This window comes from Gouania willdenowi, chromosome 3 (assembly GCF_900634775.1).
Source record: "Gouania willdenowi chromosome 3, fGouWil2.1, whole genome shotgun sequence".
Classification (NCBI taxonomy): domain Eukaryota; kingdom Metazoa; phylum Chordata; class Actinopteri; order Blenniiformes; family Gobiesocidae; genus Gouania; species Gouania willdenowi.
The window spans coordinates 33,658,553-33,684,603 of NC_041046.1; the positions used below are offsets into that span (position 1 = coordinate 33,658,553).

A 26,051-nucleotide genomic window follows, 5' to 3' on the forward strand; every position below is an offset into this window, starting at 1 on the left:
GAAACAATGATATAAAAAAACAAAAAAAAAACATTCATATAAACAAACAGAGATGCGGACATAGGCTTGTTCATTTACTTGCATTTGCTTGTTACCATGCATAGATATGACTTATATGTAATGAAAAATGAAAAAAAAAATATGGTTATGAAAATATATTTCTAACAAAACAGTAAAGCTGTAAAAAATGCTGAAAATGAAGTCACACCTAGATTGGTTTTCGTCAGATAGGCATTGTATCAGAACCTTCAAATTTGTAAATTGAAATAACGCCTCATCTAATAACGCCAAAAATGAGTGAATTAAAAAAAAAAAAAAAAACACAACAAATATTTTACAACAATAATATATTAGTAAATAAAGCTTGAAAATGTGATTTTATAACAAAATAAATTCATATGTAAAGTGAATTATTTACAGTTTACTGAATGAACTCTTGTAATTGTCAGAAATGTGACAGTCGAAAAGCAGTTTTACCTCAAACATTAGGTTTTGGGATTTGGTTTTAGAATATAATTTTTTATGTTGGTCATCACTTACATGCACAGATATTTATTTACTACACCTTTAGTATGAATGGCATTCCTGAAACAATAAAAATGTATAGACATACTGTATAGACATTAAAAACAATATTATGTTTTTTAGAATACATTTTTCTGCCCTATGTGTCGTCATTAGTTGCAGAGAAAACAGTTCCTGTGCATTATATATGAAGAACAAACCTTACAGAGCTCTGAGCTTAGCAAGAAGAGCCTCCACGTCTGAGTCTCCACTGGGGCTACAGCTGCTGCCTGCAGGGCCGGAGGAAGACGACTGGAACACAGGACGCTCCTCCACCTTTCTCCCTTTTTCAGGTGCTTTCGTGGCCTCTCCCTCCACCATCCTCTCTCTGTCCAGCCCATAGCCAAAACCTGCTGGGTTTCTATACCTGCGGCTGGGCTCTAAACATGCAGAGGCCTTGGCCCTGGCTGCAGATGGATAACCCTCACAGTCGTACAGGGTCTCCTTGGCATGGGGAGCTTTCACTGCTGCTGAACTCACATTTATATTCTGCCTCGAGCGAGACCTTTGTAAAGGTGCCTTGTTATTTTCTGAGAGGGAAAACAGAGACAAAAATGAGTGAAGATGAGGACAGAGAGGGAAGGTTGATCTGTGACTGACATGGAAGATGAAGGAGAGCAAAGTTTTAAGATGGATTAGTTTGAATTACTATGCGAGAAAAATGAAATAAAAATAAAACAATAAAAATATAGCTGTTCATGAGGCGGACACAAGGTAATTAGGCAAGAGTTATCAAAAAGCAACACAAACACTAGGGCAGTGCAATATACAGAGTTTTCTATAATAATGTCTATATCATTTTGATATATATATATTTTTTTTTTAATAAAAATATTTGTTTTAGGAGTTGCTGCTTTTGCTACTTCTCACAACAGCATGAAAAGCACAGTTAGATGGATTGCTGTGTCCCCTCACCCACATCTTCCATTAAACAAGCCACACTACAAAACTCACTCACATGTGCTGTCCCTTATAGGAAATAAGCCAAAAGTGTCACAGATTGTACAACCGTTTGGTAATAATTTTGCCTGTGTGGTATTTTGCATCAGTAAATTTAACCGTGGATTGGCTTTCTTTTAAGAGATTTATATCGAGATATGGATTTTGGGCCCTTCAAATACTTTAGTGTACGTGTCAAACTCAAGGACCGGGGGCCAAATCTGGCCTTTTAGAGCATCCAATATGGCCTGCAGGAGAAAGTAAAAATGACAGAGAAAACATGAATTATTGTGTTGATTACAAAATAATCCAGTTGTAGATATCTCAAATTCACCAAATTAAAGTTTTTCTTCATTTATATCACATGAATGCAGTCATATTCAATTGCAAATCTACAAATTTACTCGAAATTACACCAAAATTGGGAACAAAATCAATAATTTTTTAAGTGAATTGAATTGATATTGAAAACAAGGGCACAATGATGTTAAAATTATTATTTTATCTGTGGCCCACTTGAGATCAAACTTGTCCGTATTTGGCCCCTGAACTAAATTGAGTTTGACACCCCTGCTTTAGTGAGTTTATGTAAAAGCACACACCACACACACACATTGAAGAAGAAGGGGTTTCTGTACTCCTCGTATATCACATAAATAACAACAGAAAATCATAATCAATGCATTGGGCCCTTTTTTGGATGTAATCTGATAACTTAAAAAAATAAATAAAAATATTTCATGACACAGCTCCACCCACATGCTTTTCCAGCACTTAAGCTCAGCTTTTAGCTTCAACAGTCTCCATCTACAACTTCCTTTTCTCTGAAGCTCATTCCCAGACAGACAAGGGTGCAAGGAAACACCCATATGTCAAGATCAGACCTATGCTCTGAATTATAATCCCTTTGGGTACATCTTAGACTTCATCATCAGTATGTGTGCGCTTGGAGAGGGGGAAAATCCATATTCATGTGACCTTGAAAGTGAGGCTGGGAGGAGTGGCACGAGGAAAGACAGAGCTGCATTTAAAGCTTCCTGAGCCTGGAATGTCTGGCAAACAGGAGTCAAACACAGCAGAGCAGAACACAGCGACCCGCTCTGTCAGCCAATCGGTAATGAGTTTGGAGCGTGGCCAGTCAGTCATGACAGTGTGTTTTATGGCCTGAGCAGACGAATGACATCGAACGTCCCTGAACGCAACCTCCGACAAATAAATAAGGATAAAAAGGGAAAGAAAGCAGACGAGAAGGAGCTGACTGTGAAATTAAAGCAAAGGAAAGCAGCGATCACACACATACAAACACACACACACACAAGCCGGGAGAAGAAATCAACAACTTGCCAAACAAAAGGCTTTTGAGTATGTTTCGTTACTGCTGTGACTTAACATTTATCACAGCTGAACATCCAAGTATCCCCTCATTATCAAACCCCCATTTACTCTTTCTTCCTGTTGCAGCGGTTGTTGTTGCAACACATGACAATTACACCCCGCTGTTAGTACTTTTCCAAAACAATTTCCAAATTGTGTCCGGTTTCTCCACCCTCCCCTTAAAAAACATGCCATCCACCCCCACAATGTCGAGGTGTGAGGGGGTTGCAGATCTGGCATAATCTTAAGCGAGGTACACACGCAAGGCTTTTCTAAATCTGAAAGGGTTTTTTATCTGTTACATATGCTACACATGAAGACACATTAAAAATAAAATCAGACACAGAGCATATTTTATCGTAATGTATGTGCTAAGATAATCCCAACATAGCACACCACACACATTACGACTCTGTCCCACCACTGTCTTCCTACAAACCAGAAATCTTGCAAGATTAAATGAAGTCGGAACTCAGAATTTTCCATCCTAGAACTTGAAAAAGTGACTTGAAACGGAACGGGATTTCAGAGCTCCTATTTGGTAACTAAACAAGCAGGTATTAAGATGGTCAGCCATGTTTGAGGTATTTCGTTTTGCTGCTGCTGGACTCGGAGATCAACGTTTTCAACTTAGAAATGCAGAATTCTGAGTTTCCTTAACTGCAGCATTAGATGTTCCTCAGTCAACTCAGTTCTTGACTGGCTACATTTCATGAGTTGGGAGTCGTCAGTTTTTGTCGTAAATATTCAACAAGTTTGAACCGTTTCAGATCTGATTATCGAGACCCATTCACTCTAAACACACCTCAGACCACAGGATAATCTTAGGTGGGTTTCAATTTAGTCCGTTCACTGTCCTGTCTTAATCTATGGTGGCTTGATTCTTATTAGGGGTGTCCTGATCTGATATGGATTGAGAAATTGGTCCAATATCAGCAACAAAAAATGGACCTGAATAATTCGACCTGCATTTAAAATCTCTGATATAAGCAGTGCATTTTAGACTCAGCTCCAGCACTTCTATCCAACAGCTAAAGTAACTAAATTCTTTTAGCACTTTTATATTGGTTTTAAGGGTTTTTTTCAGGGATTTCTAATTTATTCACTTTTCCTCTCACACAGAGGTGTTCTTGTTTTTGCTACTATTTAGGGTAATTGTTGGTCCATTCAAGATCCCCTTACTTTGCTAGCTTACCACCTTCTAGTTAACTATGACTGCCACTGGTGCTGTCAGCCAAAGGAGGGAGTCAGGAGACAAAGAAGAAGAGTTAAGGTGAAAGTAGGGACTCTGAAAGTTGGCATGATAAATGTAAAAGAAGTGACGCAATGGAGAGTAGTATGACAGATGAACATTGGATATGTAGCAAACAGGCAGAGAAAAGGCTTTCTGATTGTTCTGAAAGACAGATAAATCATCAACAAAAAAAGGAAACCTCTCAAACCAGTGCTGCAAGAAGAAAAAAATAGTGCAATTTGTTCTCAATCATGTATAGGAAAACACTTATCTGTTCACCTGAGGAATGTGGTAGCTTTAAGTGCTGCCTAGGTTGTTGATTTGGACTTCTTTGTTCCTTCTGTTTTCCTCTTTTTTGGACAAATTAGGCTGAGTCATGAATTAATATTATTAGAAAAAGACAAGATGTAAAGTTTTAAGTTACTCACGGCTTTTCTCGGCAACACTACTTGTATTGGGCAAACAGCAAACGTATCTACATAAAATGTTACATTGTTAGATAAGTAGAAGGTAAACAGTCAACATATTAGAGATCCAAGAAACAAACATGTTCCAGTGTGTGAACTGTGAACATGGTGTGACTGTGGTTAACTACCACGTTTCCAGTTAAAAGTCCAACGCTTTCCTCAGCTTTGCTAGAAAGCAGAGGGAAGCAGAGAAATAGTTGAAACACAATCATAAGAGCGCTGGCAGACTCAGTTTGCAATGTCCCTTCTGGCTTTCTGCCATGCTATAAAAATGTGTCTTAAACCCTACAGCTTTATATCCAGCTAGTAACACTGGCTCTGTAAGAGCACATGTCAAGGAAAATCTCACACAAAGCAGACTAATCTTTGATCTGAATGGTTTACTGTTCAGAATTATGGGAATGTCAAGATAAAATCATCGTCTATTATTGCCTTTGATATAGATATTTTAAAAAAGTAAATCCGACTGTCCAGTTTAAAAAACTAAGCATGATTTGAACCATTTTTATTTTAATTTTTTTAGCTACAAAAACCTGCAAAGAGGAACTTGAATTTTCCTTTAGATCATTTGGTCCATTTGCATTTGCTACTTCAAATACAGATGCAGATGAGCCTTTCCTCTCATCTCTGTCTCCCTCCCCCTCCTCAACACTCAGATGAAGTTATGTGTATTTGATCCCTTGAGGAAGACAGTAGTCTCGGGGACTCAAAAATACAGAAAATGAGAGGACTTATACTCTATATGGAAAGACTGACACAACAAGTTGAAGATCAAACACACACTTCTACACCCTGTGAGAATCAAAACACATCAAGATGGCTTGCCAGAGTAATATATATGTCTATGTCTAATGATTACAGTTCTGTATAAATCACACACACAAAAAAATAAAATCAACTAGCTAGATTAAAACTTCCTGAAGTAAACACTATTTAATAACTAAATAATTCACTTTAATCACATTATGTCAATCCCACAACTCATTTCTTTCCATCAGTGCATTATGTGCATATCTGTGTGTTATGTCAAGTCCTAGAGCTTCAAGTATGATGAATTCCACAGTACTTTGTAATGTACACACGCCATAAAAGATCAAACACCTATGCAAAATATTATGAAATGAATCCATGGACACTTCTCTGTCAATCACACTGATGGAGTAATGACATTGTGCCCACGTGGCTGAGGAGCGGAATCGTGAAGTGATTAATTGCAACCTCCTTGTACCCGTTGTCGGGTGAGTTTGCCAATGTATGTTATTCGAGAACATTTTCTCCAGAAAAGAAAAATAAACATGCAATTTCTGACTTGGGTCGGGCCACAAGTCTGGCAATAAGCGAGTGGCTTTTTTTCATTCCAATTCACTTTCTCCTTTGCCAAAAGCTTGGATTTGTACATTCAGTTAAGACGCACAGAACAGAACATATCGAAGCTACATTGTATTACAATTTGTACATGGTCGCATGCGTTTTCTAAGACTTATGAGTTTCTACAAGTCTTTTAAAGCAAGTAGACAGCTTGTTAACCTGCAGTAATTAAAGAGCATTACCTGGCAATACAAAAAACACTAAAGATTTGTCTCTGGCTTGTTTGAGGTAAATAACTTTGTGCAAACTTTTGGGAAACGGAAAAAGAAATCTGCAAGCAAAACTACAAATCTGAAGACACAGCAAGTATTGAAAGACAAACTGAAAAAGAACAACAAAAAAATCAATTAGTTGATTGGGGAGAAGATGGCAAGGTGCACAAGATAAACAGCCTTAAGATAGTGGAATGAAATGGAGGCAATGATTGTAATTTTGGACAGCCTGAAGTCAATAACAAAAAACAAAAAAGTAAATACCAGCAGTGTTACAGAGAAAGCTAAAGCCTGTCTAATACATATCAGAAATGCTTTCTTTGCTGAGCTGTGACTTTAGTTTTTCTGTTTATAATTCTTACAAATGTAACAAATAAAACCATTTCCCAAAGAATCTGTTAGTGAACAGGAAGCTTCTTAAAATAAACTTTGTATGTCTGCGTTATCCGTGTGCAGAGCTATTGAGCAACCTGGAGCATTACTCTGCTAACTGCTAGTGTTGTATGTCACTTTGGATAAAAGTGTCCAATAAAATAAATTGAAATCTTGTGTCAGCAGTTAAATATACATCAAAAACATTATTTAAAATGCCCAATTGAAACTAAATATGAGACAATTATTAATGCAACAATAAGAAGTTTAAGTTTAGCAGAGTTTAGTTAAACTTATTATTCTCACATTTAGATTAAATAAAAAAATATGACACGTAACAGCCTTTTTAACCTTGTTTTGGAAAAATAAAAAGTGCCAAAACCACAACTCCACTAACTGCAACACTGTTTGGGGGAAAAAAAAAAAGAAAGAAATCTGCGATGTGCGGTGGCACATTCACACATAAATATGATCAGTGGATTTTACTCCAGTTACTTTAGTGGAATACCGTAGATTCTCTCCAACCAGCTGGAACCAGAATGCACCACTGCGGTATGAAAAAACAATAAAACACTATAGAAGGAAAAATTGTGGATGTGAATTGAAATAAAACGGGATGTTGGACAGATGCTTAAAAATTAACCAACCAGAAAATAAAGGAACTTGTGTTGTTGTTTGGAATAATTTCTTGCACAAAGCTGCTGAGGCTGAGGAAATGGTAAATTGCGCATTTTTGCACAAAGGGAGCATGAATATAAAACAAAAGGCTTTTGACTTAATATCCCAGGGGTATGTAGGGTTTGGGTAAATAAATATAAATATTTGTTCTTGTTTTGCACATGAACTATGATTCAAAGTGTGACATCAATTAGGAAGATAAGGGGAACAGTCTTCTATAACCAGAGTAAGTGGAGCCTGAATAAATATTTTAAAAGTGATATTGGGTGGGCAGTTTCTTGACATTTATAGGCCACTCTATGGCTACATATTTGTATGTGTTCTTTAAGTGGACACTGACAAAAACATTTGTTAAAGCTTGGGTGTGAACAAAAGTAACACCTTTAAAAATGTTTCACCGCTTAAGCAAATATAATATATATTTAATACAAGTGTACTTCACAACTGAGCGAGGAGTTTAGAAGCAGTGATGGTGAGTTTGCTGCTGAAAACCGAAAAAAGGGTGGCGTGAAGAATATCAAAGGGCTGAGCTGGAAGCTCAAGTCCTCTGCCCCCTCAGTGTAAACCCCAGTCACTATGAGTAGCAGTCAAGCATGACATTGCATTAGCACGCATTGGTGCGTCTAACAAAACCTAAGAAGTGAGCTTGCTTCTCTTTCACCAGCAGTGCTACACAAAACCCCCACTGGCACACATCATACACAACCATATATTGTCATTCCTCTGTGAACACATTGCAGAAATGATACATAATGCTGTTTTCTGTCTTACATGTTGAATATTGGATCCAAGTGTACAAAGTAGTCATACTGACTGCAAATCATTAAGTTTGAAAAGCAACAATAAACAATGTTTGACTGGTTATCCAAACATTCTCCCTCTGTGAAGTTTTTGGGAAAAGCTGTAATTACAAGAGGTCATTAATATTGAGAATGTGATTTGCAATATATTGGGTATAAAAGTATTTTGTCCCGTTCTGTCCTTGCCTCACACTAATTAAACTTACAATGCAAGTAGAATGGACAAAGAGTTTCTATTGGGTAGACATGAGAAACTGGCGGCCCGGGTACCACAAGCAACCCTTGGTCTAATCTAAAAATGACAGGAAAATACACAAAAGGTCAAACAAAAGATAACACATAAATGAATCAATAACCCAAAAATAAACAAAAATTGCTCCAAAAACACACAAAGTTACCGAACACAATAAACAACAATAGAAATACACAAAATGACTCCAAAAACAAAATGAGAGAAAAATACACTTGTGAAAAAATTACACCTGTTTATTTTTGTAGCATTTTTAATATATGGATACTTAATGTCAAATCTAACAATACTGAGAGTTTCAAGTAGTCTAACTAAACAATTACATGTTAAGAAAATGCATACTAAGATCTTCTGAAAAATGCATATTCTAACTGAGGAAAAAGTGAGAACACCCTTCCCCCTAATAGCTAGTGTTACCCCCATTGGCTGAAATAAAAGCAGTGAGACAATTGCTGTAGTCATCTACCAGTCTCTGATATTGGTCTGAGGAAAGTTTACTCCACTCTTTAATGCAGAATTATTTCAGCTGTGAGATGTTTGAGGGGTTTCTAGCATGGAAAGCCCCTTTCTATTCACCCCAAAACATCTCAATGGGATTAAGATCTGGGCTTTGACTCGGCCATTCCAGGACTCTCCATTTCTTAGTTTTAGTTCAAATAATTTAATTTTGGACTCATTTGTCCAAAGACCATTATTCCAGCTGTCCTGGTCTTTGTCAACATTTTCTCTGGCAAACTTCAGTCTGGCCTTGATGCTTCTCTTAGAGAGCAAATGTTTCCTCCTTGCACACCACCAATGCAAGTTAAACTTGTGAAATCTCTTTATGATTGTAGACGAGCACCAGCATTGACAGTAGCCAGAGCCTGCTGTAGGTCCTGTGATGACATTTTACCATTTTTGGAGACCTCTCTTAGCATCTTGCGGTCTGCTCTTGGGGTGAATTTGTTTGGACGACCAGACTTTGGCATGTTGGCAGTTATTTTAAAAGCCCTTCACTTGTAGACCAGTTTCTTGACAATGGAATGGTTGATTTCAAAATCTTTTGAAATCCCTCACCAGATTGATAGGTTGCTACAATTTTCTTTCTGAAGGCCTCAGATAGCTCTGTTGCTCTTACCATGGTGCTCACTCTCACTTCAACAGTCACATGCACACCAAACTACATGTCTGTAGGTTAGATAGGGCAGGTCTCTTTCAGAAGGATGAGCAACAATCTACTAATCATGTGCACCTGGTATTAAACACTTGTGTGTGATTTGAGCCATTTTAAGTGGGAATAAATGTCAGGTGTCCTAACCTTTTCCTCAGTTAGAACATGTATTTTCGTAGAATTACTGTATATTTTCAGAAGATCTTGGAAAGTTTTTTCTTCATATTTAATTGCTTAGACATATTATTTTAATCCCATACTGTGATACACTTGCCATCACAGTTAGACGTATCCTCTAACTGTGTGTATGCGTCTATTTGTGAGTGTGTGTGCCCCCTAAATACAAAGCAAACAACATCCAAAAAGAATAACCCCCAAAAACAAACAATATTAAAGAAAAACACAGCAGCACACAGCGACAGAGCAATGAACTGTGTCTGAGAGACTCAATTTATTGCATACTGGCAAACATAAATACAGACATTTTTCAATAAGTGTTGGTGATTTCACTGCAACAGGTGTACTCAACTGCATCTGGCATGAATTAAACATGTGATGGTTTCAGGCTCGGCAACCTGTTGGTGTTGTTTGTCTGGTTAACGCTGGTAAATATCCCCAGCCGTCTTAGTCTCATGCATATGTATTTCCCTTCAGTAGCTTCACACTACGGGGGTTTTTTTATCCAGCTTTGTACACCTGTCATGGAAAATGAAAAATATTGATCTGTCATACATCACATTTAGTGATGCAGAATAATGAAAACACAAAACCAGAAGTAAATTCTGATCAAAAAGAGACCATCTGATCTGAACTTGAACCAAACCAGATTTTATTGTCCAAATCGGAAAGATGTATATCTGATGTATTAGATACATACAAATTCAAATGATCACGTCCCATAAAATCCAACCTCAAAATAATTAACAGCCAAATAAGATGTAAGACAGTGATATCACATACACAATGGACAAAACATGCCTGACACACACTGTTAATGGCACTGATTATGAAAACAGACCAGCATTTTTACTCCACAGCGTGCATGACAATAACTGCTGTGTGTTTGTTCTTCTACTGTCTGCCTGCATTTGCGTTTCTCTTTTCTGTTTATATTAGTAAATTGAAAGCATTCTTTCATGTTCATGTGTGTATTAATGAGTTTCACTCCTGCTCGATGCGTCGTAGACACATGACATGCACTGCTCAGTCATTTAGAATATGAGCTCTCTATTCTTCCGTGGTCTTTAATTACGCTGGGTAATTTCCAGCTTGTTGCTATGGTCCCTTCCTATTGAGTGAGTGTTGTATCTAAAGAAACATGTCTGTTAATTTGTCAATGAACCTCCCTCAGCCAAGATCTGCCACTGTCACTGTACCAAGGACAGCAGGTACCTAACAAGATGTGTCCAAACTGGATGAGCATCAATCACTGCTCTATTGGCTTAGTAAAAAAATTAATTTATCAATACTAACAATGACAAATCTGTGTGTCTAATCTCCATGGCTGCACCACCCCACCATACTGCGAGCTGGCTGCAATTGGCATCCTGCCTCCTGCGCATTCAATTCTCTTCTATGCTGAATACCATTCACACTAGAGCCAATTTGAAGTCGGCAAAAAATTGAATTAAAAATGGAATTAAGCATTGAGAGATGCAGTGTATACATAGCCTTAGTCATAGTGCATATTTGAATTACAAGGTAAGACAGTAATTCTTACTTTGCAAACAATTAAATAATATATTTGCATTGAGCAGTTTTAATGTTTTCCTTGTGACGTTTGTATTCCCATGCTGCCATTTCTTCTTTTCATTGTTTTAACTGCCAGTTAAAGGGATGTGTTTAACACTCAGGCTGACTCTGACAGCGTTCAACATGCAGGGCCAGTCCTGCCAAACAGACTTTTGAATTCTAAACAGCCTGGAGTCATGCTCCATATTTCAGTGAAGTTGAATATTTAAAAAGATCAACCCACTCAAAACCCTATAAAACCTATCGTTCTGGGGCCTTGTGTCCTAAAAATAAAATCACAACTGCCATATCGCATTACAGGAATTCATATCAGCCTTTGACTTTTAACAGTTTTCTTCTTTCTGGTCGCCCCTTTCTCTAGTCGGCAACAATTGTCTGGAAGCAGCACGTCTCCATCAAGAGAGCTTTAGTTCTTTCAAACAACTGTACAACTACTTCCAGGGTCCTTGAGCTCGTCACCTTTCCATTTCCACCTTGGTGTCTAGAAATCCCCCTGTTTTCATCACAGTTGTAGTTAGCCTGATCTCTCAATATAGAATCGCAAGGACCATCCGGTAGAATGGATGGAATTATTACAACCAACTCCACAACAATACAGAATAAAAGCATTTTCATTTACCAAATGCAACAATATCATTTAGGACGCACTATGATGTAATTTTATATCTGACTACGAAATTTCCGGCAAACTTAGATGTGAAAACAGTTGAAATAAATAAATAAATGAATGAAAATATGAATGAATGAAAACTGAATAAAGAGAAACAACCATGTCATTAGCAGCAGCAGTGTAACTGCAAATTCAATGGGATTCAATTTTCTTAGCAAAATTACCACTACTTAAATCCTATTTGATGTTAAGTGTTATTTGTATTGATTGACATTTTATTTGTGTCAACTTCAAGCCGCTAACCTGTCAGGTGGCAAAAAAAAAGAAAAAGTGATTTAAAGAATTAGTACATTTATCAAGATCAATTTTTTTCATAAGTTTAGAAATACCTCTGATGGGAAAAAATGACAGTGGCTCATGCCAATGACCTACAGTATTTCATTATTTTGTAATTATTTCTAAATTATGAATATCATGTATACAATTTTTAAAAAAAACCCATCGGTAACACAATACACTAGATATTACCAAATGTAAATTACACACATTGACTAGATTTGAGATACGGTATTTGATGAATAAATGTGACACATTCAAAGAAAAAAGCCTGGGGACAAAAATATGCGTGTTCACCCTCCCACCAGTTGGCAGAGAAAAAATTTGAGCAAATCAGGCCAGATTAGAGATTAATGTTAAGATAGAAGCAAAGTTGTGGAAAAACAGGCATTTTCACATGCAATAGGAACACAAATGCATAGCCATTACTAAAATAATTTATGTTTTTGCATCTTGTCTTGTAATGATAAACACTGGTTAATATACATTTTTGAAGCTTGTAAAAAATAGAATATACAGGCGCTACTCATTAGAATATCATGAAAAAGTTGATTTATTTCAGTAATTCCATTCAAAAGGTGAAACTTATATAATGAATACATTAATTTCACACAGACTGACATATTTCAAGTGTTTATTTATTCTAATGTTGATGATTATAACTGACAACTAATGAAAACCCCAAATTCAGTATCAGAAAATTTGAATATTGTGGAAAGGTTCAATATTGAAGACACCTGGTGCCCTGCAAATGCCTTTAAGTGGTCTCTAGTCTAGTTCTGTAGGCTACACAATCATGGGGAAGACTGCTGACCCGACGGTTGTCCAAAAGACGACAATTGACACCTTGCACAAAGACGGCAAGACACAAAAGGTCATCGCTAAAGAGGCTGGCTGTTCACAGAGCTCTGTGTCCAAGCACATTAATAGAGAGGTGAAGGGAAGGAAAAGATGTGGTAGAAAAAAGTGTACAAGCAATAGGGATAACCACGCCCTGGAGAGGATTGTGAAACAAAACCCATTCAAAAATGTGGGGGAGATTCACAAAGAGTGGACTGCAGCTGGAATCAGTGCTTCAAGAACCACCACGCAGATGTATGCAAGACATGGGTTTCAGCTGTCGCATTCCTTGTGTCAAGCCACTCCTGAAAAAGCGTCAGAAGCATCTTGCCTGGGCTAAAGACAAAAAAGACTGGACTGCTGCTGAGTGGTCCAAAGTTAAGTTCTCTGATGAAAGTCAACTTTGCATGTCCTTTGGAAATCAAGGTCCCAGAGTCTGGAGGAAGAGGAACAGAATCCAGGTTGCTTGAGGTCGAGTGTAAAGTTTCCACAGTCAGTGATGGTTTGGGGTGCCATGTCATGTGCTGGTGTTGGTCCACTGTGTTTCCTTTGGTCCAAGGTCAACGCAGCTGTCTACCAGGAAGTTTTAGAGCACTTCATGCTTCCTGCTGCTGACCAACTTTATGGAGATGCAGATTTCATTTTCCAACTGGACTTGCACTGGACTCTGAACAATGCAGAAGAGCTGAAGGCCAGTATCAGAGCAACCTGTGCTCTCATAACATATGAACACAGACTGATCGACTCCATACCATGCCGCAATGCAGCAGTAATTCAGGCAAAGGAGCCCCAACTAAGTAGTGCTGTACATGTTCATACTTATCAGTTGGCCAACATTTCTAGAAATCTTTTTTTTTGTATCGGTCTTAAGTAATATTCTAATTTTCTGAGATACCGAATTTGGGATTTTCATAAGTTGTCAGTTATAATCATTAAAATTAAAAGAAATAAACATTTGAAATATATCAGTCTGTGTGTAATGAATGAATATAATTCAAGTTTCACTTTTTGAATGGAATTACTGAAATAAATCAACTTTTTCATGACATTCTAATTTTATGACCAGCACCTGTAATTTTTCCCTGGCCAAATAATTTGCGCTTTTTGCTGAAACAATTTTTGCTAAGTAGTTATTTATGACATTTCCTAAGAGATATGATTTCTATCATTAAGGCAAGAGACCATTTTGTAATGTTTGACTTTACCAATTGGAAAATATAGCACTGAGTTGCTAATTTGGACCCAAAAGGAACATATGAACTAGATAATAGGTACCACGTTACTCAGCAATGGTGTGGCTTGAGGATTGTGAGTGGGGCGTTCGACTACTTCTCAGCAAGTCTGTTTCTCAGAATATCAATGAAGAAGCAGCAACATTCACATGGCTTCACTGCAGTGCTTTAGGGTAATATTACTATGCTCTCCTGCAACCCATACAGCTCCCTGACATATCAATGCAATTAGAGTCATGACTGTGTCCCACTGAAGGTCAGCTAACATCACTCAGACAAAAGTAAAGGAACGCAGAAAAGCTAGGATAGACAATCTGAAAAGAAACAAATTAAGTGAGGGGATGGCATGAGTGAGCCCATGTCCAGAAGTCTATTGCTTGAAATCTCACACAGCCCTGGCAATTAAAAATACATGCATCAACGGTCCCTGCATATCCTAAAAATCACACAATAAAAACACATGAAAAGGAAACATATCGAAATGTAAATTTTAGGAGTGCACCGATAAAAGCCTGACCTGCCGATCCTGGCCGATTTTACATCTTGAATGTTCAAATCTTATTCGATTGTAAAACATTGTGAAACAATACAACATTGTTGTTTGAACTACACATGAAGTAGTAATCTCAAATATAAATGGAAAAGTTCAGAACATTGCTGTCCAAATTACTAAATTATATTGATTCCTATAGTTTTCAATTTTTCCCATTTTAAAAACAAACTCAACTTATGCAACAGGTTACACTGCATGTTTGGAGGTCTTTGCCAAAATAAGTACATAGCAGTATTTTGGTTTTACAAATAAAGAAAATCACAAGAGTTGAGGTAGATGTTAAAATAAAAATTTACAGTACAAACCACCAATAAAATGTCCTGCATTTTAAGTGTCCTTGTAGTTAAAAGAATTTAAAAAAAAAAAAAAAAAAAAACCCAAATGCAACAGCTGTGTGGCTATGTAATTGATTTCCAATGAACGCCATCATTTTTCTTGTAGTTGCTTTGCTCTTTTCATTGTCCATAAGTGCTAACAGAAGGCCACTGGATTTTTGCTTTAGCTTTAGCTTGATTGCTAGCTTCAAATGCTGCTTACTCAGCAGTGTGGTGGTTTCTTAAATGGTGAATGAGGTATGGTATTTTTTTTTTTTTTTTTTGCAAAGATAGGTTTCATATGGAAGTATCAGGATCATTACAAAGAAATCACCAAAGAAAACAGTAATTCATCAAATAGTTCAAGCCATATGTGAGAGAGCAACCAGTACACCAAGGACAGTGGTGGTGATGAATAAAAACAATATGGTCCATTTTGGACCATATTGATTTTATTTAATAGATGGTTCAAAAGAGTTGTCTTCTCCCTAAGGATGAGGAAACACACTTGTACTGTGAAACCACAACTTGCAGCAGGCTTTTATCAAAAGCTCATGCTGTATCATACACAATAAAATTGACATGTAGCCTGGAAAGCAAGTTACTCATTTTCAAGATATGTGAAACCAATTAAATATGAATTTAGTTATCCTTTAAATGTACAGTATACAAAAATACTCTCAATGCTATAGCCAATCTGTGCAGTAAGTGTGTATATTAATGGTTTAGTACAAAAGCATCCTTTGCAGATCTGGCCAGAGTGAAAAGGGCAGCGCTTTATTGTTAGTATGTCATCTATCTCATTCCATATGAAAGCTCCCATGGGGCCAATAAAAATCCATGCTACCCTCAAACACTTTCACCGTCTCCATGTCCAGAAGCAGAGTGGACTGTGCAAGGGGTTAATAATATGTATATTATTTGTCAGAAAACACTGCCAGAAAGGTTGCAGCATATATAAGTCAATAGAGGCTGTGTGGCCCAAGTACTTGCCTTAGACCAAGGTAAACAGTTCTTCTATTTCCGTGCTTAAGTTGACCTCTAAAGAACTGTCAATCTATTGTGAAAGAAAATGATGTTAAAGTGTCTTCCTGACAAAGGATGTCCATCTTTGTGATTGAAAAGCATAATCGTCTTTTTTGTAAATACACTTTGAAAGCTGTTAAGACAAATTCACACAAGGACAAATCCTTGTCTGGTTTAAATGCTCTAGGATTTATTTACTTGGTAAGTCTGATTTGTTTGGGTCAGTCTGAACATGCAAGCAAATTCTACAACGATTGTTTTGGTCCACCCTGGTGTGTTTCCAATCAACTCCACAAGTTAAAAAAAACACTTAAAAAGTGCATTTGAAGATGGTAAAGCCTTGAGCCTCGGAGCGCACGCACACACGAGAGAGAGAAAGACAAACGGGAATACACACACGATCTTTCTGTACATACACACATAGCTTGAGGAACCCTCTGATTAGACCAGAATCTGCTCTTTTTAGAAGCACAGGCTCTCAAACATTACCACAGCGAATACAGTGGAGCTGTCAATCAATGCTCACTGAGGGCTGAAAAAGGAGGAAACGCTCCTCCCTCCTCCCAGCTTTTATAGGAGGGACGGGGCCAACAGTGACAGTGACACACAATGGTCCATATAATCTGTTTAAGTCAATAGCAAAATTCAATTGTAACCCTTAGAGGGCAGTCACTCAACAAAATATGCAAAAATAAAATATTTGTACTAAAATGTGAAAAGGTGGACTGGGATCAATCAACAGCACTACTTAGCAGGACCTTGTAAACGATGCGCTGGTAATCGGGGAGCAGTGAAGCTGTTTGAGGACAGGGGTGATGTGGTCTCTGGGGTGGGTGCGGGTGAGGAGGCGAGCGGCGGAGTTTTAAATATATTGCAGTTTTTGTAAATCAGAGGCAGCAGATGTGGAGAGGGTGGGGCGGAGGCGAGCAATGTTACGGAGCTGGAAAAAGGTAGTTTTGGTGATCTGACGAATGTGGGACTTAAATGTGAGTGTGGGGTCAAAAATGAAACCAACATTTTGGATCTGGGGAGAGGTATCACGGTATACATCGATTCTCTAAAAATTGAATCGCAGTACTTTTTTTAAACAGCAGAGTGCGCTACCCAGAAGTGTTGGCAGCGGGCGTAATCTGCGACTACTTTTTTTCTGGCCGCCTTCTACTCTTAAACATGTTCATAAATGATTCCTTACCGCTTTAGCACCTAAAGAATATCTGTAATATTACGTGAATATCTGTAAAAGTCATGTATTTCTATTAGCTCTGTCTGCTAGCGCATAGCATCTCTTCTTCACTGCTAGAATAACTGCATGCCAACTGACCACTGGGTTACCAGCGCCCTCTGCTGGTCCAAACAAATATCTGACGTAAATACAATGAAATGACTGTTTTTTTTTTACAGTCCAATTGTTAAGGCACAAAATACATTTTCAGTTGCACTTTTAAAAAAAAAGAACTATTATGCAGTTTTTGTAGTCCGTGATTATGAATGATAAATCCAAGGGGAAGCATGTACAGAAAAAACAAAAGGGGACCAAGCACCGAGCCTTGAGGGACTCCATGGTTGACAGGTATGGTGTGAGACGTGCAGTTGTTGATGGATATGAATTGGGATCTATTGGTGAGGTAGGAGGTGAACCAGGAAAGAGCTGAGCCAGAGATGCCAAGATGCTGTAGGCGTTGGAGAAGGATGGAGTGATCGAAGGTGTCAAAGGCGGCAGAGAGGTCAAGTAAGAGGTGAATGGAGAGGGAACCAGAGTCGGAGGCGAGCAGGAGGTAGTTTGTTACTTTGAGTATTGTGGTTTCAGTAGAGTGATGAGTGCAGAATCCAGACTGAAAGGTTCCGTAGAGCTGTTTTAGTTGAGAGGTGACTAAGCGTTCCAAGATTTTTGACAAGAAAGGAAGATTGGAGAATGGGGTGAATGTGGTTGGGATTGTCAGGATCCAGGCCAGGTTTTGATAGTATTTGTGTGATTGCGGCAACTTTGAAGGAGGAGGGAACTGTTCCAGAATTGAGCGAGGAGTTGATGATGTCCATGATGAGTGGACTGAGGCAGAGGAGGCAGAGCTTGACTAGTGCAGATGGAATGGGGTCCAGTGGGTAGGTTGTGAGGTGGATTTTGTTGAAGTGGTTGGTGAGATCAGTTTCTGTAATAACTGATATTGAGAGGAGAGTGGTGTGAGATGGAAAGGATGAGTCTGGTTGTGTCTATACTGGGAGAGATAGTCACTGAGAGTTACTGGTGAATGCTGTCAATTTTGGATTTAAAGAAGTCAATGAAGTTGTTGCATTTTTCCATGATGAATGACTGAGTGATATTGTCAATAGGTTTGAGTAGTTTATTAACTGCGGCAAACAGAGTCCGGGAATTGGAGGATCCAGAGTGAATGATACCACAATAAAAAAGCTGTGCGGCCAGATGTGAGCGCTGATCTGTAATGATGGCTGTGATCCTTGTAGGCTTGTATCTGTACTGTGAGTCAAGTTTTCTTATGTAGGCATTCCAGTTGTCTGCTTTCTTTTTTGAGTTTGTGCAGTTCAGGAATAAACCAGGGAGCAGAGTGGAAGAATGTGACTGTTGCAGTTTTAACTGGTGCAAGAGTATTAAGGTTGAATGTGAGAGTGCAATTGTAATGAGCTACTAGGATATGTGGATTAAGTTTAAGCGGGAGCCTCTATGGATGTAGTGGCGGTGTTGAAGTAGGCCAAAGGTTTTTATTTCAGTGGTGAACTCAGGAGTAGGCGATGGATAGCAGTTTAGCTGGAGTAGCTGTTTTGCTGAGTACCGGAGAGCCATGAAGTCGATGGTGGAGTAGGATGGAGGGCAGGAGAAGAACTAGGACCAGGTACTGCATCGTCCGGGAGGGAAGATTGAGTCGTCTTGGGTCAAGAGAAGTTAGCGTAGCCGCCCGAAAGCGCAGGTATTAACCGGTCCAATCGATCCAGCGGCCTTGCCAACGATACAGTCCGTAATCCCCTACAAAGCCGAACCACACTGGGTCGGGTCCCTCGATGGAAGAGACGTGCAGACAAATAGGTCCAGTGAGTGCTGAGTTTTGATTTGATTTCCCGGAGGGAGAAGCGTTTGTAGAATGTTTCTCTTAGGTTTACAAGGAATTTATCCCATCTGTGATCACTCTCTCTCTCTGACTCAGTATGTGGGGCAGACTGCACACGGACTGAAAGTGGATCACGTGCAGCCCGCCGCACATACCAAGACAGGGACCTCCACGCAGTCTGTTCCTCCCAAGCACGTTTGTGCCTTTGAACTGTTGCTTCTCCACCTCTGTCTTCCTTTTTCCACTTGATTTGCCGTGCAACCTCTGTGCCAAAAGCTGCGTTAGAAACTTGTCCTGGAAGATCTGCCATTGCACTTTCCCTATTCTCAGATTGTGAACGCGCATAGACTTTTGAAGAGCAGCTCGAGAAGCCAATAGTAACGTCCAAAACAGCTCATGAATTGCTCTGCTGGTAGAAAGATCTCTGATTGGTTGAAGTCCAGCGTCATGCTCTTGGATTACTAAAGTTAATTTACAGGGCCAGGAGAAGAGATTCACTGTCCACTCAGAACACTTGGGATTACAATATGCATTATGGATTTCTGACCAAAAGATGCCAAAAAAAACCTTGTATACTGCAGCTTTAATACCCAAATACACACGTATTCAGCAGAAAAAAAGTGGGTTTGAGGTTTAGTTACTCTTTAAACAACACAATTTAGGTCAATGTCTATCACAATTCTGAGATATCAAACTGTCCAAATAAAAAGCAACTGATTTGCAAATCTATTTAGCAGGTTTGACAGGTTGGTGTTAACCATCAGCTTTATGCACAAAGGCTGCAAGCAAAACTGAGAGGATAAATATGTTTAAGAGAAAAGGCAACAGACAGGAGAGATATTTTCTACTTGAGTCAACATTTTTGAATGGGTGAATACAAAATTGAACCATTAATTAAAAACCATTTTTCCCTCAAGTTTCTTTTTTTTTTTATTTCACCAAATTTTCTTGAATTTATGTTTCTTTTTGTTTACCCGACATGACTTTCTCACAGAGAGCTTACAATGTGCTAGTCTTTATTCAGATTTGCTTGTGTTGCCCTTCCAAATGACCAGTCTTCACAGTTATTTTTCTAAACTAATATTCTACCCAGTTCTGTGTTGAAGGAACTTCACAAATAAGTTTATTTGTACTAATGTACAGACTGCTCACTCCCCCCGAAGCATCCCAGCACTGGCTGAATGCATTGGGCAATGACACCCTTACCAATCTCTCAACCAAAAAAGAAATAATATTTTTTGCTAAATCAAAACATAATCAAAATAAGACATATTTTCCCTACACCCTCCATATCATTTAAAGTCAAATAACATCCAAACTCTGAATTAAAATTACAAAAATATCGTCGTTACATTTGCTGTAACAAACAAATACATTTTTTAAAGTTCATATTGCTCGTGTTGTCACCCTCCTTGGCCACACTACGTTCTCACAAAAGTTTGCATGTGCAAATCCCTATTTTAGCAACAGTTTGGTCTTAATTTCTTTTGCACCTGTTAGAGCCATCGTAATAATCACAGTAATCATGAGCAACAGGCAAATACAAAGCGCGTGCAATCTATTGCGTGCACACCAAATTTAGCATGTTTTATTAGTGCATCAATTAAATTAAACCTTATTTATAAAATTCCAAACAATTTCAACAGGCCCTATACATATTGAAAATCCATTAAAAATGCTTTACGTACATAAAAGATGAATAAATATTTTTTTTACGTGTAGACAACTTATTGTAAAATTCATATTTTTGTTCTAAACCTAATAAAAACATCCTTTTGTCTTTGACCGTATGTCTGTTCGGCTTACATCTCGACAGTTTAGTATTAGTTGTCCACAAAATTGTAATCACGTTTTTGAGGGGTTGTCTTTGCAAAAAGTTCCAACTACTTACAGAGCAAATGTGCCTGGGTCTGTGCACGCACTGAAGCAGAACGTCTCTACAGAGAGCTATGTAGTTTTTAATATAAAAGGCTTAAATTGCTTTTACTGTCTGACATTATGAAAAGAACATTCTCTGTTTATACTGACTGTCCCATACTATTCACGGCATTGTGCATATTAACAAAAAAAAACATACACACATTTGCTTCAAATTAGTACTGAACCATCAACATAAGCAAGAACCTAATCAATTTTGTATTGCTGTTTTTTGGCAGCTTGGATTTTTGCATTTCACAATACACGTGTATTATAAAGCTGCACAGTTGGGTAATGTATTTATTATAGACAGATATAAAAATACTTCCAAAATGTGAGCTTGTTTTCTTCAATTTACCAATGAAGAGAAGAGTAATAACACCAGAGCAAACAGGAGCGCCTGCAGCATAATTCTAATCCTAGTTATCATAACACCAATCAGTCGACACAACAAAGAACAACACAGGAACAAAGCAGGCATTGATGGAGAAAACAAACACTAAATAAGTTCAAGAAAATACAAACAAAACATCCTCAGTCAGAGAACAATCGGAGAAGGTTGGGTGCTGTTGTCATTTACGGGCATTGATCAGGAAGGAGATATAAAGCAGAGGACACAGGCAGGGTTTTGTAGGCCCTTTTGTGTGGCTCTGCTAAATGCTGTGGAATCTTAAACATTTATTTTCCAGACAAGCCTAAATATCCACCTTTGTTTTTATTTTCTAGGTCATTCCCTTTAAAGCTGCTCTCTGCATTATCTAACCATTTTAACTTTTAATCTTCTAGCCAAATTTCAGCTTTTTCACCAAGAGAGCAGTAGAACACTTATTCACTTATGCTTCATTTGCCTGATGCGAGGAAATCTAAGAAATAGCACACTCAAACTGCCATCAAGCATTCATAGCAAAGTCGCTTTCCAATCTTTCAAAGCCAACTTTTCCTAACATTGTGACGCAGAGTTCATGAAATTGTGTTTTTTTCATAAGTGTAGGACTCATAGATCAATGAACTGAACATCGTTTACTCCAACAAGAAAGAAAAAGATCAAAATTGATGCTTGAAAGATTTTTATCCCCATTCTAAACACTTTTTGTACATTTTTGTGCACTGTATTGTGGGATGTGGAGTCCCGCAAACGGATGCATAGAAGTGCTTTTTTACGTCATTATTACTCTGATTTCTTGACCAAAAAAGGGATTCACTTGACAACATTTTTGTTTTCTTTTTTTTGCGGGATTCGCTGTGATATCAGGATGAATGCACAATGCAATGCGCAAAAATGTCAACAAACTGTGAATTTACAGTTGAGATATTTTTAAAAAATTACTTTCAAGCAGCAAGTTCAACCCAATTTTTTTTCCGAGCAAAGGATCTTTGACATTTGATCAGTGAGGCCTACAATATGGGTTCGTCTACAAAAAATTGTCGTGGTGTAACAGCTTTAAGTTGATTTATACACTTTCTTATTCCACTCAGCAATCAATGGTAATTGAAAGCAACAGCACATGAAAAAAGCATGTCTCCAAAAGAAAAGGCGTTTTTCTACCCCCATTTCACATCTAAAGGCACCATTTGGAAAAAGATGTAATTTGTAATATATAAATGGTTTGTTTTTTTTTATCCAACCAGGCACATAACTCATTCTTCACATATAATTTCTACATCTCACCATGGCAACAGGGAAAGGGCAGCTGGTGCTGAATATACAGGCTTGTTATGAACTGCTTTTACACAACCATGTGAATCAAAACATAATCTGAATATGTGACTGGTTTTTAACAACTACAGGAGGACATAGACAAGCATTAATTCCATCCCTGACAGTATCTTCATTGTTACTGCTCATACCCCTCTTCACTTTTATTTTACTGTATCTATTTTTTACAGTGTCATTTGTAGTTCAGAGAAAAAAGGAAAATGAAATTTGTTGTTCATAATAGGAGAGCAGACCATTCATTGAGCAAGCATCCTAAAAAAATGAGTACAATGACAGCAGAAAGACACAATGACTATAAATTAGAAAGAGCAAACATTTAATGATGATAGAAAGTGTTGAGTTGCAGAGCAAGGATAGGAGAACAGTGACAGGAAAAGGCACAAGAAAGCAGAAAAGGAGAGAGGGATTTATTTTGCCCTGTCAACAGTACTTAAGGCCATAAACGCATTGAATGCTGCCGCTCGGGGGCCACTGGGACAGTATTGGTCATGGTGTTGTTTGTGTTTGATGGAGAATTCTTCACATTCACATAGTTTGTCATCAGAATGTTGACCACGTCAGAATCTAGAGTCTAATCTCCCTTGAAAAATTGTGAACTTGTAGCTTTCGGTTCTCTGGCAGTCACAAACGACATTGGTAACTGATTCTGATGGCTATTGAGAGACCCTTACAGAAAACCCCCTTTTAAACTTACACGTTTATTGCTCATAATTTCTTTAAGTAGCCAATATTTTCAAATATTTCAGTAAAGTGAACATGAAAAGTGGATTATGAAATATCGTGCTGTGATGGACTGGCGCCCTGTCCAGGGTGTACCCCTGCCCAGCGCCCTATGAGAGCCAGAGATTGGCACCGGCAGACCCCTGCGACCCTGTTAAAAACAGGAATAAGCGGGTATGAAGATGGATGGATGAAATATTGTAGCCCAACAAACCCTCTCAATAGGTGCCTAATAACTAGGGGTGTAAAAAAAAATAAAAAAAATTGATTGCACGATATATCGCAATTTTTTGGGTGCCAATCAATTGTTTTATTCTTTAAATGTAAAAAAAAAAAAAAAAACAAGATTTAGTGTTTTTAATCAAAAAAAAAAAAAAAAAAAAAAAAAAATATATATATATATATATATATATACATATATTTTATTTTTCATTTTTATTTTAATCAATATTTTTGTGTATTTGTGCAATATTTCAGTGGTTACAATGGTTTCAATGTGTTGCAATGGTTACTTGATGCATTTGATTTGATGATGGCAGTGTGTTAACACTGAAAATGTGCAAAAACACTAACAATAAATAGGATGTTTTAAAGCAAGTAGTTTTGACCCACTTTGTATTCTGAATGATTAATATCTTCTGATGAACACATACAGCAACTTGATTTTTCATCTCTACATTTAATTTTGATATTAACTGGGTAGAATATTGCAATATATCGTGACAATATCATACCGCGACTCCCAAGTATCGTGATACGTATCGTATTGTAACATCCTTGCCAATACTCACCCCAACTAAAAACTACACGTTAAAGGTTATGGAGACGTTTATTTTTATCAGATAAATCAGGGTAGCCCTCATAGATCAAGAAATTTAATAGAATTTGCTCGAGAAAAAAAAAAAGAAAAAAGTAAAAGGTTGAAATTGTTGCTTGGAAGTTTGCTTTGATATCCTCTGTAAACACTCTCTTTTTGGTAGATAAAACCAAAAATCACATTCAGAACAGAAAATTCACAACACTAATGTGTTCAGAAACACAATGATTAATGTCGAATATGCAAAGAAAAATAGGCGATTCAAAAATAATCATACACCAAGAAATTCATTTCATGTTAAAGACCTTAAAAAGTACTACTACCAAACTGTTTAATAAAAATTGAAGCACAAAATCTGTAAATATTACAAAAAAAGGCTATTCTTTCTGCAGATTAAAGCGATCCTAATTAATGCAATGCGTAGACAATTAACCATGTACTGTCTAATCATTGATAATTTTAATCTTCCAGCTTGTGGCCAGCTGCCTGTATGTCCAACTGATTATCAGAGTCACTTAAATACAGTGGGCAGAGAACGATATTGCAAGAGAGAGAGAGAGGACGTGAAAGAGCGATGCTCAGATGCATATAGCCTGTCAGTTTAGCTCTGGCAGACTGTGACCTTGTTTGCATGATTAGTAGAACCACTGAGGCGTGATTGGCCCAGTTACATTATTCTCCCTCTCTCCTTTTTCATGCTGTCATCTCTTATTTATCAATCTTACTCTTCATCTCTCCCACTTTCTTATTTTTGCTTTTGTTTTAGAACAGGCATTCCAAAATGTTGTCAGTCTAAATAAATAAGTAAATATATTACAGTATATATTTTTGAATCTCAGTATAAAATGTCTAATGTTGTGGTTTTAAATATGACTATACTCTTTTAGCGAGAGTAGAAAATGGAGTTGCTATAAAAAATGTAAAAAAATAAAAAAATAAAACATTAAAATAGGTTTCACTTTTTTTTTTCCAAAGGAAAGGAATAGAAGTTGAATACATCAATGCAGATGTAAGATAATGAGCTGAATATTATCTCCTATACATTTGGATCAAATGAAGAGAATCAATTAGGGTTTGGTTTTCTGATTAGCTTTCTTAAAGGATCTGTGAAAAAATAAACATTAATTTAAAGTTTTTTAATGCTAATGGCCAGGTGATGAAGAGCTCAAAACCAAAAAGAATGAGCCCGCACACGTATCTCCCTATTGTCTTGAAAAGGCGGTGTTCTGCATTATGTACTACAATTCATGTTCCAAATTTCCCGCGCAGTCCTGCGGACATGACGTTAAATGACGCTCCTGCTGCAGTTACGCCAGAGGCTTTTGTTTTACTATTGAGTCTTATTTCCTTGACCCTGTCCTAAGCTCCTTTAACTAGATATTCCATTATTTTGATTTTTAATTATAGTTCGTTTTTCGGTTATTCCGTTTTAAAACTAAATCAAAATAACAAATAAACGGTGTGGTTATTTTGTTTTATTGACTTAAGTTTAAAATATTAATGTCAAAACGGCGAATAGGACCAGAACTGAAGTCCGCTGCACATCCGCACACACTAGAAATGTTTAGGATTTTTTTTTCAGCAAAATATAAAATAAAAAAGATATCTTTTGCAAAAACAATTACAGCTTTTTTGAGGGCAGTAAAAAATACTTATTTTGCACAATTTAATACTGCTAGCCACCAACAACAACACACGGAAGTTGATCACAAGAAATGAGGAACACCAGTATATTCATTACACATCCTCG

General features: G+C 37.5%; 1 protein-coding gene across 2 annotated transcripts in view; it reads right to left on the reverse strand.

Annotated features, from left to right (window-relative positions):
* Positions 1 to 569: 569 nt before the first annotated feature.
* The window catches only part of LOC114454694 (protein diaphanous homolog 3-like), a 153,438-nt gene continuing 127,956 nt past the window's right edge, over positions 570 to 26,051 (reverse strand). For both annotated transcript variants that reach the window (XM_028435328.1, XM_028435327.1), the window contains one exon: positions 570 to 1,094. In XM_028435328.1, the coding sequence (XP_028291129.1) occupies positions 727 to 1,094 (368 nt within the window). In that variant the 3' untranslated portion in view covers positions 570 to 726. The remainder of the gene's footprint in view (positions 1,095 to 26,051) is intronic.